At 41.9% G+C, this 19,945-nt stretch overlaps 1 protein-coding gene and 2 long non-coding RNA genes across 4 annotated transcripts in view; 2 read left to right on the top strand and 1 right to left on the bottom strand.

The window, feature by feature from the left end:
• The first annotated feature begins 5,875 nt into the window (after positions 1-5,875).
• On the top strand, positions 5,876-11,730 carry GPHB5 (glycoprotein hormone subunit beta 5). Of its 2 annotated transcripts, none has more exons than XM_044924883.1 (3): positions 5,876-5,976; positions 7,205-7,409; positions 10,830-11,730. In XM_044924883.1, exons 2-3 carry the CDS (start codon positions 7,206-7,208, stop codon positions 11,016-11,018), a joined length of 393 nt encoding a protein of 130 aa, XP_044780818.1. In that variant the 5' UTR covers positions 5,876-5,976; position 7,205; the 3' UTR covers positions 11,019-11,730. The 2 variants fall into 2 exon arrangements, with proteins under 2 accessions (XP_044780818.1, XP_006042124.1); XM_006042062.3 differs by having other exon boundaries at positions 5,879-5,976; positions 7,198-7,409.
• Positions 11,731-12,213: 483 nt separating this feature from the next.
• Positions 12,214-17,373, bottom strand: LOC123328003. The gene is made up of 2 exons (XR_006542695.2): positions 15,609-17,373; positions 12,214-14,885 (listed from the first exon to the last, which is right to left on the bottom strand). It is a non-coding gene; the product is annotated as an uncharacterized LOC123328003 (long non-coding RNA).
• LOC123328002 overlaps positions 14,764-19,945 on the top strand; it is a 33,193-nt gene continuing 28,011 nt past the window's right edge. Inside the window, exons 1-2 of the long non-coding RNA XR_006542694.2 lie at positions 14,764-14,890; positions 16,529-16,626. This is a non-coding gene — a long non-coding RNA (uncharacterized LOC123328002). The remainder of the gene's footprint in view (positions 14,891-16,528; positions 16,627-19,945) is intronic.

Consider the following 19,945-nt stretch of genomic DNA (forward strand, 5'->3'; position numbering starts at 1 on the left):
GGACACGACTGAAGCGACTTAGCAGCAACTTAGCAGCAACAGTGAAGAGAAGAACATTTTCACCATCACAAAACATCCTACATTTGCCCTTCGTAATCACATCCATCTCCTTCCTGTCTCTGAGTCTCCTTAGTAAAAAGTGAAAGTGTCAGTTGCTCAGTAATGTATGACTCTTTGCAACCCCATAGACTGTAGCCTGCCAAACTCCTCTGTCTATGGGATTCTCCAGGCAAGAATACTAGAGAGGGTTTTCATTCCCTTCTCCAGGGGATCGTCCCAATCCAGGAATTGAACCTCGGTCTCCCACATTGCCAGCAGATTCTCTACCATCTGAGTTACCAGGGAAGCCTTGACCACTAGCAACTCAGTCTGTTCTCTGTCTCTAGAATCTTATCATTTCAGGAATGGTATATAAATGGAACCATATGATAAATATCTCTTTAGGATTGGCTTTTTTCACTCAACATGATTCTCCAGAGATTCATGAGTTGTTGTGTGTTTGTTCCCTTTTATTGAGGTATGATTCCCTGACATGGATAGACCATAATTTAACTATTTACCTAGTGAAGGAAACCTGAGCTGTTTCCAGTTTGGGGCTATTATAGATTAAGCTGCCATGAACATGTATGAAAGGTTTTTTTGTGAATATAAATGTCCATGACTCTGGGATAAATGCCCTAAAGTACAACTTATGGATCATATATCTGTTGGTTTATTTATTGCCCTTGCTAGATTTTGACTCTTTGGGGAAGGTTCTTAGCTCTGTTCATATTTGCATCACATTTACTTAGCATGTGTTTGACACATGGTAACAGTCAATAAAATATGGAAGGACAGAAAGAAGGAAAGAAGGGATAAAGTAAAGAAAGGGAAGGAAGAAGGAAATCTACTACTCTCAGCTGTTAGCTATTCCACTTTCCCAACATCGTCTTATTATTTTTAAATGAACCCAGTGACTCCAGGGCTGGACAGTGCCTGGCACATAGTAGTTGCTTGATAAATATGTGTAAAGTTATGTAACGAGAACTCTGGAGAGTAGAGCAGTTCTCCACGTCTTCACTCTCCCATCACCCCGCTCCATCACTCAAGCACGAGCATGGGTGCACACAGACATATGCCCGTACTCTGGGGCTGTGATCCTAGGAACCTTTTTCTGGAACAAAGCCAAATAGCTAACAAATGAGGTGCTGTTGCTTCAAAACTTAACTAACAACAACCTTGGCCCTGTGCGACGGCCTAGGGAATCACAAATGAAGGATTTGGGGACCCAGCCGCTTTGTGGACTCATTCCAATGAGAATACAGGATACAGTGGAAATAAAGAATGCTTCTTTGTGACTCATTAAGCTCCTTTCTGTTCCTCTCTATTAGGCATGTGTCTGCCATGCCCTGCAAAGCTATGACATTCAAAAGTGGAAGAGTCAGGTGGAAATAAAAACATTCCGCTTCAGCTCCTAAACCATGTGCCCCTTAATCTGAAATAAATCTGTGACAACTGACAGATACTTCTTTCAGACAGTTGTGGAGAAAGGCTTGACTTGTCCTAGTAAATCACACACAGGCTTCATTATTTTTAGTCTCGTTAAAAAAAATAGTTGCCATGGCAACTGCGCCATCATCTAGGGCAAATGTTATCTCTCTAAATCAATGAAATGAAGAGTCCCACAAATACCCAGTGCTTTGAAAGGAAGAAATGACTTTTCAATAAGACTCATTTCTTCAAGACTTTGCCATTCATCTACATTTGTAATCCAAGATCTTCTTCTCCATCTAAATAAGGGATATTAAAAGCAACATCAAACTTTGAAAAGTCCAAGGCTGACCTTGCTTGTATCGGTTTACAGAAAATTGTGAATTCTATCACTTCCTTGAAACACATAGCTTCATTTGTGGCTTTTTTTTACCCATCCTCAGGAGGCATCATGATAATTAATTTGGCCCTTGGACACAGCACTGTGTATTCTGAGAGGACAATGAGGAGAAACGTATCAGAGCTTGCATGTCTTTTCTCAACTCTTAACAGATCATTGTAATCGATGAAGCAGACAGCTGAGTTCCTGGGGGTTCTCACTGAGTTACCTGTGGGAATGCTGTATGCACTGGTTGGCTTAGTTACTTTGGCTCTATTCTTGGTCAGAACTGAAATTGTTTCAGAGTATTCATGAAGATTTCTTAATACATTAAAACTTGTTACTGTGGTACACATGAAGTATGAGATTTGAATCTTATAAATTAAATCTAATATGTCAGACTTTTTTCCTGATTGCTCACTCAGTCGTGTCCAATTCTTTGCAACCCCATGGACTATAGCCTGCCAGGCTCCTCTGCCCATGGAATTTTCCTGGCAAGAATACTGGAGTGGGGTGCCATTTCCTACTCCAGGGGATCTTCCCAACCCAGGGATTGAACCCACATCTCTTGTATCTCCTGAAATGGCAAGCAGATACTTTACCAGTAGTGCCAACTGGGAAGCCCTTTTCCTACTTAAAAAGCGTTAACTTTAACGTCAGATCACAGCACTATAGGCTGTGGGAAAGCACAGTTGGTACCCATCTGTGTCTCCTGGTTTCAGGATGCTGAGAAGGTCTTCTAACCCCCAAAGACTTTGCTTCCTCTATTTTCAGACATGTATTTTTTCCACATTTAATACCTTTGAAATCAGAATATGCCTAATAATGAACAGACATAATTTTTTATTGGCAGCTTCTTTTTTCTTAGGGGTACACACAATGGGAAAAAAGAGTAAAACATTTATTGCCTGCTCATGAGGTATCAAGCACCAAGATAAACAATTTCTAGACATCATTTTGTTGAATGCTAACATACACCCTTTGAAAAAGGCATTTTCAGTTTTGTGGAAAACTTAGATTCAGTGGGCTATGAGACTTTTCCAAGATCACAAGCTGGCAAGTATCATAGTCAGATGAACACAAACCTAGATGTCTTTATTATAATATGAACCTTCAGATTCTCTACCTGACTTGCCCTCAGCTTGTTATATTCATAAATAATTTGCAAATCTTTAAGTTCTGGTGCTAGAAAGTGCCTCATGAGTCATCAGGTCCGACCTATTCATGTTGCAGATGAGGAAGCTGAGGCTGAGAGAAGTGACTTGGCCAAGGCAGTCACAAAAGAAGTTGTGCCACTGAGAATCAGCATGGCCGAACCAGGGAAGAGAGTTACCAGGCTCTTGCAGTGTTTCCATCTCCTGCACAGATTGTACACTGCTGGTCCTTCCTTGTCTGGGACTGCCCACTCTGGACCAGGCCTCAACCCTTCAAGGTGCTGACACTCAGCTCCTCCCTCCTCTGTTGTCATGCTCCCCTAGACCTCAAGATGACTGCTCTCCTACCCCCCTGCTCCCTACTCCTTACCCCCAGGAAACCTACATCTTGTGACTCATCCTCCAAGGTAACAATGAATGCAGTGAAGATAATGTGACAAGATGAGAGAAGATTCTCTTGGACCTGTGCTTGGAGATATTGCCCACATCTTTGCTGTATCAAAAGAATGACTTTAAAGGTGGGAACGTCAATGAAAATGGAAGGGAAGCCTGCAGATACAGATTCTAAGATGTTTTGTGGGTATCAGGGCCTTAAGTAATCCTTGAAATCACACAGCAACCCTCTCACTGCCTCTAGAGAGGCAGGTTGCATGGCACAGTGCATGGATGGCAAAAAAGTGGCAGCCATATGCCATCCCCTTTTCCTACACTCATGATGAAGTTGGTGAGACACAGCCTTCTGTACTAGGAATGGATTCAGAGGCCTTTCTTTTCTTATTCATTTATTTAGTTTATTTTTTGGTGGTGGTGGATCTTCGTTGCTGCAGGTGGGCTTTCTCTGGTTGCAGTGGGTAGCCACATTGCTGTGGCTTCTCTTGTTGTGGAGCACAGCAAGCTTCAGTAATTGCAGCATGTGGGCTCAGAAGTTGCAGCTCATGGGCTCTAGAGTATAAGCTCAGTAGTTGTGGCACATGGGCTTAGTTGCTCAGTGGCATGTGGGATCCTCCCAGGGCAAGGATCAAACTGGTGTCCCTTGCATTGCAAGGCAAATTCTTATCCACTGGACCACCAGGGAAGCCTGAGGCCTTTCTTACCAGAGTGTTCCAGCTGGTACCTTCGATTGACTGCAGTTGATTAGAGGGATGAAACAAACTGATTTGCCATCTCAGTGTTTCTGAAGGCTTTGGAGACCTGGAGATTATAAAATAATGGAGCCTCCATTTCTCCCAATGGAAAAAGAAGACAATATAGTTTGATTTACATAACTGACATAAGATTTAGAGGTAACATATGCAAGAGCACATCAGGTGCCATGGAGTCTGGTACATACCAGGCGCTCAGTGACTATAAGTGGTCATTCTTATAAGGTCACTGCTGATGGGGAGCAAGCAGAATGCCACAGCCCAGCTGGAGAAGAAAGGCACTTCTTGGCCTCTCTTTGTTGTCTTTCCTTGTCTTGTGACATCGCAGACACAGGTATGTATGTTTCAGGTCTCCTCCAAAAGGGTTGAACAGTCTCAGGTCAGGCTGGCAGCTCACCACCGATTGGCTCAGCGAGTTAGGACAATCACGTCAGGTAAGCAGTCTGTCCCTATAGTACCCAGGTCTGCTTATGCTACTCACAGTCTGAAGGGCTGAAGAAAGTCCTTTTTTCCAAGCCTAGTTCAATTTCTATAAAATATATATGATAATCTGACTCTAGAGATAGGTATATTGATGATATAGTGATGGATTCACTAAGAGTCGTTATATATTTTGAAAAAAAAAAAAATCAAACCCTTAATGAGTAGCAAGTCTATTTAAAGAACACCTTTCTTTGTTGAAAATAGAAATGTTTCAACTTTATTTGGAATCATATTTATTTAATGTGCATCTTAAATGTCTTGAAATATGTCATTATTAGCTATGATATGTAAACTCCTAAAGGCTAAAAAGATGTCTGCTTCATTAATTTTTTTAGCTCACCCACAATAATGCCATGAACAATGAGATTTTTAATCCATTTACACGCTACAATTGCAGATTGGAGTATAAACTGTGTCTCATACTCATAAAGAATACTATTTCATTCTTAGTTTAAACTTTAAGAACCAGAAATCGAATGAAGCAGTTCTATTACAACAGCATTGAATATCCTTACATGCAGCACAAATGGAGAATTATTGGTTTATTTTAATTTTTAAAGTATCAATATTAACCAACTTTCTATGAGAGAAGCCTGCCCAAATGGAAAATGTGAAAGATGCTGAAAACTACATGGAAAAAATAAAAAGTCATTTTAAGTCCCATGATGGAAGATAATTGTGTTGAATACCTTAATATTTGTTTCCTGTGTGATTCATTTTAAGGTGTTATTAATATGCTCTAATACTTAATGCATTTTAAGACATTCGAATGTTTCTTACCATGATTTCCATCCTTTCAGTTAGTGATCCCATGTTCTTCCCAGGAAGAATTATTGTTTTGTTATCTTTCAATGCATTGAAATGTGTTGTGAGCTAAAGGAAAGAGTGCTGTGAGCAGCTGGTGACTGCCTCCTGTTGAGAAGGAAAGTTGTGATTACTGCAAAGGAAAATCTAATCCATCTTGCCCCAGTGCACTTGGTCTTCCAGAGCCAGGTGAACTACCTTTGACTGTTTCCCCAGGATTATGTCACCCACCAAGGTAACTTTCTTTTTCAGTAGGCGATGTTAAGAAACAAAACAACACCCTTTAAGTTAATCACTTTTGGAAAATAGAGAATGGCTTTATATTCCAAGGCTTTGATGTGTTTAGTGGTTCCTGTAAGGCTCTGCCTCCCTTTTCATTTTGATTGACAAGACCTTTCCTATATATTTGAGCAATTAAGCAGCCCAGTCACAGAGGGTAGAGGCATTTACCCAGAGCAAACTTGTACCATTCACTCACTGCGACTTTCCAAAATCTTGAGTACAAGTTTCAGCTTTACAGGCGAGTCAGCTCCAGTAAGATCAGGTAAGTGCTTCTCCATACAGGAACTTCATTCTGCCTGAGGGTAAGTCCAGAGAGCCTTGCTAAGGTGACAGGTCAGAAGTAGGAACTGGGAGATAAGTTTGGGAATAAATAACTCTGCAGTCTAAATCATAATGAATTGAGGGTGTTCTGTAAGTGGAGAGTCCACCCTCATTTCAGCATTCAGGTATGTCTGTCTGGTGGGCCAACCATGAAAGAAGTGATTCTGGCTCCTGAAAAAGCACAAGAAATGATCAAGACCCAGGAAAGACCCTGATGCTGGGAAAGGTTGAGGGCAGGAGGAGAAGGGGGCAACAGAGGATGAGATGGTTGGATGGCATCATCAACTCAGTGGACATGAGTTTGAGCAAACTCAGGTGAATAGTGAAGGACAGGGAAGCCTGGCATACTGCAGTCAATGGGGTCGCCGATTGAGTCACTGAACAACAATAACAAAGAGGATAGACAGTGGATTGGTATTTGAGTGGGGTTGTGTTTTAAATACCCCTGATGCTTTCCATCATTCAGATTTAAATTTAGTCACAACAAGATGCCTATTACAGTGGAGGCTTAGATCAAAGGGAATTTGTAGCAACTAGGACACATTTTTATCAATGGCCACCAAGCCAGATGTGAGGGCTGTTCTGCATATCCAAGTTTTATGGTTTTGTGCTGGGCTGGGTTAGTAACAATACATATGGGGCATGCAATTATTATTTGTCTACCCCTCTCCATTTCTCATCCATGACATTGGAAATATAATTTCGAGTGAAGCATGTAGCATGATACCAAATACCTTGGATCTGAATAAAAATAATTTGTGTGTGTTCATGTATTATGTTAGGATATGCATTACTTTTGGTGTTATTCATATTCTGTATCCATTTCTGAAGAGATTATTGAAACAAACTTCTTTAATGCACAAATCCAGCAGTTGGGATACCATAAGGAAAAGCCTTAGGATACCCTTGGAGGGTTGGGTGTCTAGTGACCTGAAATTCTAAGGGCAATGTCCCTTTTATAGTGACCAACACATTATCCATGGAGGTTGTTATTGTTGTTCAGTTGCCTGGTCGTGTCTGACTATTCGCGACCCCATGGACTGCAGCACACCAGGCCTCCCTGTCTCTCACCATCTCCTGAAGTTTGCCCAAGTTCATGTCCCTTGCATCGATGGAGGTGGCTAGCTCTATTAATAAATTCTCCTTCCTTTCCCTCTCGGAGGAAACAGCATGAGGCTTGTGTACCTTTTCCTTGGCCCCATGGCCCTCCTGCTCCTGGCTGGCTGTGGCTCTGTCATCAGCACCTCCAGTGAGAACCTGCGCACATTTGTGGGCTGTGCAGTGAGGGAGTTTACTTTCCTGGCCAAGAAGCCAGGCTGCAGGGGCCTTCGGATCACCACAGATGCCTGCTGGGGCCGCTGTGAAACCTGGGAGGTGAGTCCCAAAAGAGGCTCTGGTGGCAATGCCTTCATGTCGCTTAGACTGATTCTAAAGTACTCAAAAAAAAATTATTTCTTTATTTTTATTTTTGGTTGTGCTGAGTCTTCATTGCTGTGTGTGGGCTCTCCCTACTTGTGGAGAGAAGGGACCACTCTAGTTGTTGTATGGGGGCTTCATTGCGGGGGCTTCTCTTGTTGAGGACTAGGGGCCCTACGGTGCATGCTTAGTAGCTGTGGCGCTCGGGCTAGTTGCCCTGAAGCATGTGGGATCTTTCCAGACCTGAGATAAAACCTGTGTCCCATGCATTGCAAGGCAGATTCTTAACCACTGCACCACCAGGGAAGCCGAAGTATTAAAGTTCTTAATGAAATGAGATAGAGCTGGGGTATCTATACTTTGTTATGGGTTAAACAAACAAAAAACAACTTCCAAAAATAATCTGAAAGAAATATGATATTGCCCTTCTAATGAAGCATTGATGAAATTAATAATTTGATTGACATGTGTCTGTCTATTTGGGAATCATCTCTGGGAGGCCAAGATGTGCTGTTTTGCTGCCCATTTTACAGATGACATGCAAGAATTCAATTGGTAGCTGACTGCAGAGTCATGCAAGGAGTCACTGGAAAGTTCAGAATAAACTCTTGGTTCACTCTTATAACCCAAACTCTTCCCTGTGTTCCTCCCTCTTTAAAATGCCAGCCAGTTACCAAGTAAGGCCCTAAGCTAAGCAGCAGGTGAGGATGTGTCCTCAGCCCCTCCTTCAGTGCCTTACCTTCAGCCCTGCTCTCTTCTGTTCCCCTAGAGTCATTCCTGGGTCCTTCAGGGATCATCATTGACAGATGTATTAAGGCTCTTCATATACAATTATATCCAGCTTTTTTAGAGACTGTACATTTAAAGTGGGATAAAAATCTCAATCAAAGTTAGAATGCTTTAAGGTTGAGAGGAGGAGATGTTTGAGGGGTGAGGAGATAGAGCGCCTTTCAGTACCCCGTAGGATCACACCATACAGTGACTGCTGCCTCTGCCCACTAGGGCCTGAATTGGCTCCTAATGAAGTACTAGCTCTGATTTTGTCACCGTGGCTCCAAAAACCTTTAATGATCACCCACTGCTGCAAATTCAGTAACTACCTTTTAAGGTCCTCAGCAATATGTCATCTGCCTATTTTCCCAGGCACTGCGCATATTATTAGCTCTGCCTGAGAGACTAGATTTTAAAGGTTTTATTCAGTATTCCTCATGAAATCTTACTTTTGGTCCTTTTCTCCTATTCCTGCTCACATTTATTCCTTGGTGCCTGTCTCCAGAACCAACTCCTCTAAGCCTTTTCTGACTCTTTGGTCAGCCCATGACCATCATCTACCTTTTTTGTCTTATTTCCTTCTCCACCACACATTAGGTTTTAAGTTTTTTGAGTGGAGAGGTTCATTCTTGTGCTTTTCATGGCTCTTGTCAAAAGATTTGTATAAGCAAGGCATTCAATAAATGTTGAATTAAAAGGGATGAATCCCTTCCTGGAGTTATACATCTTCTCATCAAATTGAGCCCATTTAGAAGCCTGGTGGCTCAGATGGAAGAATCTACCTGTAATGCAGGAGACCTGGGTTCGAGCCCTGTGTTGGGAAGATCCCCTGGAGAACAGAATGGCTACCCACTCCAATATTCTTGCCTGGAGAATTCCATGGACAAAGGAGTCTGGTGGGCTACAGTCCATGGGGTCATAAAGAATTAGACACAATTGAGTGAAGAACACTAAACTAGAAGCCCATGAGCACTATGAAAGGACACTGCTATTAGGAAAAATATACTTCTATTCAGGGACTCAGACAGCAACCTGTTATCATTTGGATAAAATTATGGCCCTATGATTGGAATTGAATTATGGTAATGAAACCTGTAACTTAAATGAAACAACTCCACCAAGTTAGCTTCATTTCCCCATCATTAGGGGGCTTGAGACATAATAACAAATGAAAATTCAGTTGTTGCAGATACTGTGGCTGTCACATGACATCAAAGTTATGTGAGAAACTTGCTTGTGTTCAGGGCGTGGCCTGGCAGTGCCCTCCCCTGCTCACAGCCTTGTCGAGGCTATTTGGAGCTCTTTCTGGGCTAAAATCTCAAACTACAGTTTCCCTTTAATTGAACGCATCTTCTTTTCCCTTTATAAATCAACGAATGGCTTTAACTGGGTAGCAGTCACCCATAGGAGGTCAGGGACTGTGCTCTCACTGGAGAAATGAGACTATTAAAGAGCAGGACTCTCCTTAATGTCAATCAGCTTTTATGATGCCTTTATTGTGGTATGAAAATGGAGGCTATGTCTAGAAAGTAAATAAAAGAATGAGGTTTACTTTCCCCACAATCTGAAAGTTTCTGATTGATAAAGCACTTATTTTTGGTAACTTAACTGGGGAGCATGTCTGAAAATAAGGATATTCATGACGACACAGTGGCTGGATTTACTTTGAAGGTGGAACTATTGCTGAAATTAGCCTTTGCTCTGGCCTAGGTTTAGGGTAGCTAGAGTTAGCAAATAACCAAACCAATCTAGCCAGGATGCCAGTTACATTTGAATGCCACATAAACAACCTTTTTTTTTTTTTCAGTTTGGTATAAGTCTATCCCATGCAATATTTGGGATATACTTATACTAAAATTTGCTGTTTATTTGAAATTCAGATTTTACTGGGTATCCTGTATTTTATTTGGCAATGTTGCCTGGGATTCCAGGTTACTGAAGATAAGAGGACATGAAGCAAACTGAGAAAGGATAAAACATTATCTGAGAAATAGTAGGAAGAAGTTGATATTGAATTTAACTCTTCTACATGGTCCTCATTGAAGGCAAAGCCATATTCCCATGACATGCATGTAAGATCTGCATCCTGGACCTCCATTAAACATATTTCATTTGCCTGGGACAAATGAAAGTGCTGTCCTCTGAAGGCTTGCTAGTTATTATGTTTATATTACTTTCTTACTCTTGTAACTGCTCTGATAAGAACAATAGACTACACTTACTGAATGCTTACTTGGTGCTAGTCATCTACCATCTTACCTTATCTCCACAACAATGCTGGGAAGTGGGTATTTTGTTTTACAGATGAGGAAACTGATTTTCCAAGGTCTCCAACAAGTGGCAGATCAGGGATTCAAGCTTAATAGGTTTGACTGCAGGGTTTGAGATGCACATAGGGCACTAAGGAATCTGCCTTGCTCTGTTTTCTTTTATTGATTCAACAGGTGGTTGTTGAATTTGCTTTCTACTGGAAGGGAAACAAGTAAAGAAATTAACAAGTAAAGAAATGAATAACAAGTTAATCTCTTATAGTGATGAGTGGTACCAAGAAAATGAAACAGGATGGTATGTTCTAATGGGTTTTCTGTTTTCTGCCTGTGGGGACAGAAGCCCATTTTGGAACCCCCCTACATCGAAGCCCATCATCGAGTCTGTACCTACAATGAGACCAAACAGGTGACGGTCAAGCTGCCCAACTGTGCCCCTGGAGTCGACCCCTTCTACAGCTACCCCGTGGCGGTCCGCTGTGACTGTGGGGCCTGCTCCACTGCCACCACGGAGTGTGAGACCATCTGAAGCTGGTGTGACCTGCAGACACAGCTGGAGGGCGCCAGGCTCACAGACACACCTTCATGGGCAGCATGAGCAGCTACATCCCCTGAATTCAAGGACTGTTTAATTTTGACCCCACCTATGCAGGAGGCTATACATCTCCCTTCTGCTCAGCTCAGGCACAAGGCTGAGGCAGCATACTTATGCTAAAAGTGCAAAACAGCATTTGTGCCTTCTCTGACAAAATTTCTCTAGTTCATCCACTACAAATTAAATTTTCTTTACCTTGAGTCTCAGAACATAACTTGTATATCATAACCCGTCTCCAACATGGATTTATAGTAAGCCAATATTTTAAATGCTTTGGGCATAATTAGGAAATGGGGGTAGAAAAGCCTTTAAATTCTCATGTCTTATTTGATGACTGGTCTCCAACTAGATTTATGATCAAAGTGCCAAGAATTAATAAAAACCAACGCTTTAGTTCTCATGCCCTCCAAGAAAATCCAATTGCAAGCTCCCTTAGAACTTACTTTTCCTTTTAACTGAGGGATTACCAACACAAGATATAGAGACTGCTCAGATTAAAAAAGGGAGGGCAACAGTAGCTCAAATTGAAAGGTGTCTGGATTTAGGGGATTCTTTTCCCAAGAAAAATTCCCGAAGTCCCTTTTAGATCCTTGATAAAGAGACTACTTTGTGATTAAAAACAAACAAACAAACAACTCAGAAAAAATATGTAATCAGAGCTATCACTTGATCTTAAAAATTTATGAAATTAAACTTATGCATTTAGACTCAAATGATACTCCCCCAAAGCTATGTCCCAGATTATCCGAGTCACAAATATTCTTTACCACTGAGCATATTTTAAATTGCAGTTTTTTAAACTCACAAGTGTTCTGTGTTTGGAGGGGTAAAACTGCACTGCTGATGCAGGGGAAAGTCTGTGATTGTCTAGCTCTTGCCCTCTCTAAATCTTACAGCAGCTGCTTCTCTGTGACTTTTTTTTTTAAAAAACACTCTAATGTTATGCAGGTGTCTTTAGTTCTGACGTTTTGGGGGTTGAAATGAACCTCGTTCCTTTTTCACATTGCACCAGGAAAATCTATGTTAATGACAATAAAGCATTTCCTCTGTCTTCTGAATTCACGAAAACTTTCAAAAGTCTCTTTTGTCTTTAATACACTTGGAATTATAACAACAATCACACTTAAAATGAATTGCAAGGTTATTTTTATTTGCACATTTAGGATGTCATATTCAGTAAGGAATACAGACAGATGACAGGATACCATAAGTCCCAAAGGTGGCTCAATCTGTATTCTCATCCCTGGCATTTCATCACTAGGAACCAGGGGTCCTCCTTGAATGAGGAATCAATGAGTCTCCATGAAAACAGGAAAGCAAATGCTAGGATTGATGGTCTAGGATTGGGATGCTGAGGTGGACATCCCAGAACAAAGGGCATGAGCAAAATCCACCCAGCCTTCAGATCTGTTGGTAGATAAGAGGGTCACTCTAAGGTGAAAAGTACGTAAATGCCTGCCGTTGCCACTGGGGTGGAGGAAGGGGATTAGGGATAAGACTGGATGGTTTTCAACCAATCCCTCAGAACTTCCATCAGGAGTTTCTGGGAGAAAGAGTTGCTTCTAAAACAAACTTAGAGGAAAAAAGTGGAAGCAGTAAGGGCTTGCCAGAATTTGAGAAAAAGTGACTGTAGCAGGTGGCATAGTGGTAAAGAATCCATCTGCCAGTGCAGGAGATGCAAGATACTTGGGTTCAATCCCTGGGTCGGGAAGATCCCCTGGAGAAGGAAATGGCAACCCTTTCTTGCCTGGAAAATCCCATGGACAGAGGAGCCTGGTGGACTACAGTCCATGGGGTGGCAGAGAGTTGGACATGACTGAGCATGCAGCATCTGTAAGGGTCCTGGTGGGAAACAAATACTATACTGCAGTGGGATATTGAGGAGAATTAAATGAAGAGGCTGTTTACAAACATGAAGACAGAATTAAGGAAACCAACTAGGGGGTGGTAAGACACTCAAACACTTGTGTGAAGCTGTGGGCAGCGTAGGCTGAAGGACCAGGAGAAAGTGATTTTCAGATCTCAAAGAGAACTGTAGGAGAGGAATTCTTTGACAGGGGTTGTGATTTTTCATCGGAGGATGTGGCCGCTACCAATATGAGGCCTGGGAGGGAGGAAGGTGGTTAGCAAATACTCCAACCTCACTCTGCTCCTGTGCCCTGATCTGCAAAAGGGAAGGCAGAGAATTGGGGAGCCCATTGGTTCAGCTCATAAATGGTGGCCACCCAAGAAGCAGGTTGGAGAAAGGTGGGGAGTGAACCTAAGGGGGCCAATGGATAAAATCCCCAGAGGTATCTCTGGGAAACTTAGCCAGAATGCCATAGGTAGTAATGCTGGCCTCCAGAGCTGTAGGAGGTGCTATAGTAACACTGTTACTAAGACTCTGCTGTGTTGAATTGGGATGGGGTGCGTGTGGAAAGGTATGTACGGGTTAATACAACATTGACAACATCTGAGAGATGTGGGAAGCATGGTAATGATCAGGACTGTAGGGATTGATTGGTTGTTAAGTGCAATCAAAGTACTTGGGGCTTGGCATGAAAGACACATTTGAAGAGATTCTCTTCTCCTGAAGATGGAGGGCAGAAGGTGCTGAAAACCAGGCCTCAGGCCTAATTGGATAAGTTGAACTGATGAGTTGAATCATCAGAAAGGTTGAGTTTCTCACCCTGGCAATCTCCTGTCCTTAAGTTCCTCACAGGGAAGTAGTGGGTCACAGAGACTGCAGTGGGGACCACCCCTGGATGAGCTTGAGGTTCCCTCACCAAAAAGGCTGTTCCTTCTTCCTAGAAGAGGCCAACCTCCTGGTGCTCGGAGACCAGGCCGAGGCCCTGTCCGAGGAGGCTGCTTTACACACCACCCACAACTCCTCATTTATTCTACGTGGATAATTAGGGTCAAGACTCAGGGTGACCCAGCTGGGGAAGGACATTCCCTCTGGTGGGAGGAATGAGATTTTCCATTGAAGGAACCTCAGGACTTGACTAAAGCAGGCAGGGATCAGGGAAATGTGCTTGGGAATGGATCTTGAGAGTGTCAGATGGGATGAAGGAGAGGGTGGCAGAATATAAGCCTGTATATCCCTGGTGGCTCAGTGGTAAAGAGTGCACCTGCAATGCAGGAGACCTGGGTTCGATCCTTGGGCCAGGAAGATCCCCTGGAGAAGGGAATGACTGCCCACTCCAGTGCTCCTGCTGGGGGAATTCCATGGACAGAAGAGTCTGGTGGGCTAAAGTCCATGGGGTCACAAAGATTTGGACACAACTGAGCAACTAACACTTTCTCACTTCAAGAAGAGCTTCTTGGGCATTCTCCCATGACTCAGGACTAGCATCCTCACTAGGGCACCTGGATTTCATTCCAGTGTGTGTTTGGGCTGGCTCCCTAAATCTTGGGGGAAATGGTGGCGTACATGAATGAAGAGAAGACGCCAGACTGTCCTAGCAGAGTATTTGAGGACTAAAGCCTCAGAGAGGGGCCCTGATATGTTCACCTGGAGACTTCAGAGGATCCTCCCTTCATTAAAGCGATGAGGAAGGCACTACCGAGGGCTTCTGCAACACAGAAAAGCTCAATAGTGGCTGTTTTTGTAGACCAGGGTTGATGGGCAGGAGAAACTGGGCTTCCTGGTTTCAGCAGAGGTGAGAGGGGTCTGGAACAGCAGAGACCTAGTGGTGACATGTAGCTGCCAGAGGCGAGGTGGACGTGGTTGCTGTAACAGGAGGAGGGTTCTGATCCGCAGGATCTGCAGTGCTGGAGAGGGGTCCACTGTGTTCCTAGTCCGTGGTGTTCCAACAGCTTCTACGGTAAATATTTATTATAATCAGAAATGTTATTAATGAAAAGGAGGAAAATGTCTGTCTGTGGTAAACTTGATTTTTTTTTCAAATCTCCTCTTCCCTTTTCTTGTGTCCCTCTTTGTCATTCTCTTTTTCTCTCTCCTTTGCTTCCACAGTATTTATGAATTCTAATTTCGTGCAAAGCATTATGTTTGGAAGTGCAGATATAAAGATTGCTACCATTTATGGATTTCTTATTATAAACAGGACCCTTTATATATATATATTTAAACTTTTAATTTTTATTGGGGTATAGCTGATAAGGAAACAATGTAATAGTTTCAGATGAACAGTGAAGGAACTTAGCCATGCCTACACATGTATCTATTCTCCTCCAAACTCCTCTTCCATTTAGCCTTCCACATAACATTGAGCAGAGTTCCACACGCTATACAGTAGGGCAGGACCCTTTATATTAATTCTTTGTAATCTTGTGTCAATTGTGGCATTGTTATTGCTGAAGCATTGTTAATGCCATCACCATTTTACAGATGATGAAACCAAAGCTCAGAGAGGTCAAGTAACCTCCCCAAGATCAGACAGCTGATTGGCAGCACGTGCCAGGTTTCTCTGACCCAGAACCAAATTCTTTCCATTGGAGCACGATGGCTTTTTGGAATGTTCCTTCTGAGTTGTTCTCGCTTGGAGAAGTCTTTGAGTTTATTGATGTCAGACTCTCTCTCACCATCGATTAGCATGTCTGCTGTCTCTCCTGGAGGTAGCTCAGTGCAAGCTTGGGTTGTTTTATGGAGACTGTAGTTCTTCCCTAGTTTCCTTTATTAACCTCAACAAGATAGTGCTTTGCTATAACTCAAACCAAAGTTTATAACAGAAGAGACAGACAGAAAAGGAGCAGAGCCTCAGAGGGAAATTCAAAGAGACTGATGTAGAGATGAAGGTGGTATGCCCTCGGCTCGTCTCCCAGGCAGTGTAAATGCTGGCAGAGATGGTGGTCCATGCCTATTGGTTGGGGAGGGGCTCTAGACAAAACCGACTCCCAGCAACTCCTTACTCTTGGAGACACGTTTATTTTGCAACTAACAAAAGGTAAGGAGAAGGGGAATTTTCTAGATTTCCTCCCCCCCCCATAAGAGTGTTTTTCAATGGAAAATGTAAATACACACATTCTACTTCTGGGCTTATTAGTTGTGCTGATTGAATTCACATTTTCCTTCTTCCCCTGATCAGGAAATGAATGAGCCACCACAAAAGCACCAAATTCTGCTGTAGTGACTCAACTCTTCAAATTAATTAGGTTTTTAATATAATAAAAACATTTCTGAGATAGTAAATAAACTGTACATCTAATCAAAAATAATGTGGCATTGATAAAAAATAAATTGCATTTCATCAAGTTTTCCAAGAGAACTGATTATCTTTTTCATTCAGGAGACATTTTCTTAAAAATAATATGTACCTTTTTGGTTTTCTTCAACATGTTAAAGCAACTTATGAAGAAGTAACTTTAAAAGGATTCTTTGGAAAATTCTAAAAATTTTATTTGCTGCTGGAAATTTCTACTAGAGAAACAGTTTGCTTCTTATTGGTGAAATGAATCGTCTGGCATTTTCTTTTATAATGATCTCCCTTTGTTTTAATGAACAGGGTTGTTTGAAATTGTGTACAGGGAGATCTAAAAGGCTCAGTGGCTGGTTGTTGTGGTCCTGGAGTATCTGAAGGGGATGTTAAAGACCTCTGAGGAGGTAGGTGATGTCTAACAACAGAGGAAAGAAATAGAAAAAGGATGAGAGAAAGCAGAGCAGGTGTGCAGCGCTATAACGGGTGGTGTAAGTAGAGACTTGTTCCAATGTTAAGGAGTTTAGAGGGATTATTCCAGTCTCTGTTCCAGGTCCTCATTAGCAGGAGAAAAGTAAACATTTCCTAAGCTCTTTGGCTTTATTTTTGACTCTAAGTTCCTCTGACTGTAGTTCTTTAGCATACTGAATAATAGAGTTAAAAAAAAAAAGGCTTCCTGATACACAAGATCAATTATATGCTTTGACCTTGACTGTGGGCCATCAGGGTTTCTGGAAAGTCATTCAAACCCCCAAAGACACACACACCCTTCTTCAAAAGAGAAAAAAAACATTTTGCTTTAACAAAGAATATCAATGAGGGCTTGATCTCTGGGTATGAAGATCCCCTGGAGGAGGGCATGGCAACCCACTTCAGTATTCTTGCCTGGAGAATCCCAGGGACAGAGGAGCCTTGTGGGCTGCAGTTCATAGGGTCACGAAGTGTTGGACACCACTGAAGCGACTTAGTATGCACTCACGCATCAATACATTACCAAGACGATAATTGTCATTTTTTTTGGTGATGCTCAAGGTATGATTATCAGCAAGGAATAACTATAATATCCCTAAGTCATAAATAATGAATGACTTAACTTGAAAGAACATTTATTCACAAACTCTTGTTGTTTAGTTACTAAGTTGTGTCCAACTCTTTTCTAATTCCAAGGACTGTAGCTTGCCAGGCTCCTCTGTCCAAGGGATTTTCCAGGCAAGAATACTGGCATTGGTTGTTATTTCCTCCTTCAGGAGATCTTCCTGACCCAGGGATCAAGTTTGCATCCCCTGCTTGGGGGGTGGATTCTTCACCACAGAGCTTACCTGGGAAGCCTACAATAAACTCCCTATATATACAATAAAGGATACTGATGAATTATTAATAGTCATTATCTCTATGAAGTACACATACAGAATTATACAATTGAAGTGGAAATTTAATCCTGTGAGGTTCCCAGTTCTTTGCATAGGAAATGCACGAACAGATCACACTTCCTTGACCTCATTTTGTTGCTCATGCAGAGGTTATCAATACATGGAGAGGTGCACCCTTGAAGGAAGGTACTCTAAGCTTCTAGGCTGTTCTGAACCCCCATCTTCCATTACCCTCTTGGCATCTGCATATCAAAACTAACATATTTGGAGGGACCGATTTTACTGAGTGGAATGACGACATCCAGCATTTTCAACTATGTTGGAAATGGCTTTAAAAGGAAGATTTTGCTCAGCTTTTAGCTCCTGTTTGAGCAAGCTGAGGATGCTAATGCTAAAATATCTCCCCACTGAAACATAAACATTAGTTAATGAGAAAGTCCAGCTGAAATCGGTGGCAAATTTCAGCATGAACAAAATCTGAGCCACCTTCGAGACAAACCAAAAGGAACTAATGTACCGTAATTTCACTCAGGCCTCTCTCTACGCTGCAGGCTGCTGGCCAGCGGAGTACAAGCAAGTGGGTTGTGACCAGAGGCTTCTCTCCTTCGGCACTTGATTATTTCAATGTGCTTAATTCAGTAGAGGACTTTCCAATTTCTTGGACTGGGATTTTGTTTTGCAGTTGCAATAAAGGGAGTGAGAATCAGACATTTAAAAATTATGATAAGTAAATGGATTCTTAAAGAGAGATTGATTGTTGTTGCCAGTGTCATTGCCCTATTAGTTTCTTATGAGGAAGAGAAAACAGGCTCTATTTTGTGGCCTGGGGAAGGGAGTGAATGGGTGGGGGTGCAGGGCCCTAGGAGGATACACAACCCCTTTTGTAAGAAGTGGTTTTTGGCAGCTTGCACCAGTGGTTATGAGTAAGAGGCTGCAATAATGAAAATCATCTTTAGTAAGATTCTGTTTTTGGATTTGGCTAAACTCTTCCAAGAAAGCTAGCTGCTTTGGGTAGCCAAGCTGCTTCCAGATGTAAAAACTGTCCCAATTTAAAAGCTGTACCCAATTTAAGGATATCTTGGGACACAGGTGGTTCTTGCAGCCTTGAACGTGAAGGAATAGCTGACTGATAGGACCAGAATCAGAGCCGCAGTGGGCAGAAGATGGTCCTTTCCAGAGGAGATGGTCCCTTAGTGATGGGATCTGCATAATAGCATCAGTTTCTTATTCTGGGATAGAATCACTGATATTATAGCTGGGAAATTAGTAGGCCATTTGTAGGTACAAAAGAAGTGGTGATCCTTGTGCACTTTCTTTGTTTGAAAGTAGGTATGACTTGCCTTCAGGTCTTCTGGAACAACAATGGAATGTGAATAAGATAAGAGGCTTAAGCATGTGTGTGTACAATTTTGAATTTTTAAAGGGCTCTTGTACACGAGGTGGGATATGGGCGGAGTTAACAAAGCATGGTCCCCTGTGACGTTTAGTAAAAATGTGTTGAATAAGTGATGACAATTCTGGTCTGTGCTTAGAGCAATAAACATGTAAATCAGGGGGATGCCCTTCATATAGGTCAAGTTGTAGAATATTATCTTAAACAGTGAAGAATGAAATTTTATGCCTCAGAAACTTGTTTTATCTTCATTTTATAAGTTTATAATGTTACATGATATAAATCTTTCTTATTTCTTGATGGAAAATCATTTTGGAGGTTTTTTTCTCTCCCTTATAAATGCCAGAAAGACTTTCGGAAAAGAAGTTCTTGAGATTTATCAGATCTTTCAAACCAGATGCTGCTTTTCTGCTCTGGATTCCAAAACATGCTGTTTCTTTTACTGCAGCTGGGAAGCACATGAAAAGCAAAAGAAAGGACTTCTGAAAGTCTTTTTTTTCCATCAAGTAAATGTGGACAACTCAAATATTAGCCTAAGATAGCATCAGAGAGACAGGTGAAGCCGATGGTTTCATCATCTGGCAGCTATATGTTTGGGTGTTAAGACTAATGATAAACTTGGTTGTCTCATAGGCCAGTCTTCTCAAATTTTAAAGTGCACATAAGTCACCTGGGGTCTTATTAAAATACAGCTTCAGATTCAGTAGGTCTGGCCCAGGACTGAGCTTCTATAGTCCTAACTAGCTCACAGGTTGTGCCCATTCTGTTAGTCCCTGGACCACACTTTGAGTACTAAATTTCCCATTCTAACAAAGGCTAGAGAAGGCAGTTTTCTTGAGTGGCTGGCGAGGTCACCCTCAGATAACCCAGAAATGAGAGTAGGAAAAAAGACAGTATAATGAATTAAAGTCAAAATACGGCACAAGATAAACTTCAAGGTTATAGTACAGGAAATGGCATTTT

Source organism: Bubalus bubalis, chromosome 11 (genome assembly GCF_019923935.1).
Source record: "Bubalus bubalis isolate 160015118507 breed Murrah chromosome 11, NDDB_SH_1, whole genome shotgun sequence".
NCBI lineage: Eukaryota > Metazoa > Chordata > Mammalia > Artiodactyla > Bovidae > Bubalus > Bubalus bubalis.

Excerpts from the sequence above, each read along its gene's own strand:
- GPHB5 (XM_044924883.1), top strand. The coding sequence starts at position 7,206 with ATGAGGCTTGTGTACCTTTTCCTTGGCCCCATGGCCCTCCTGCTCCTG. Across the intron at positions 7,410-10,829 it reads GCCGCTGTGAAACCTGGGAG|AAGCCCATTTTGGAACCCCC; the intron begins GTGAGTCCCAAA and ends CTGTGGGGACAG.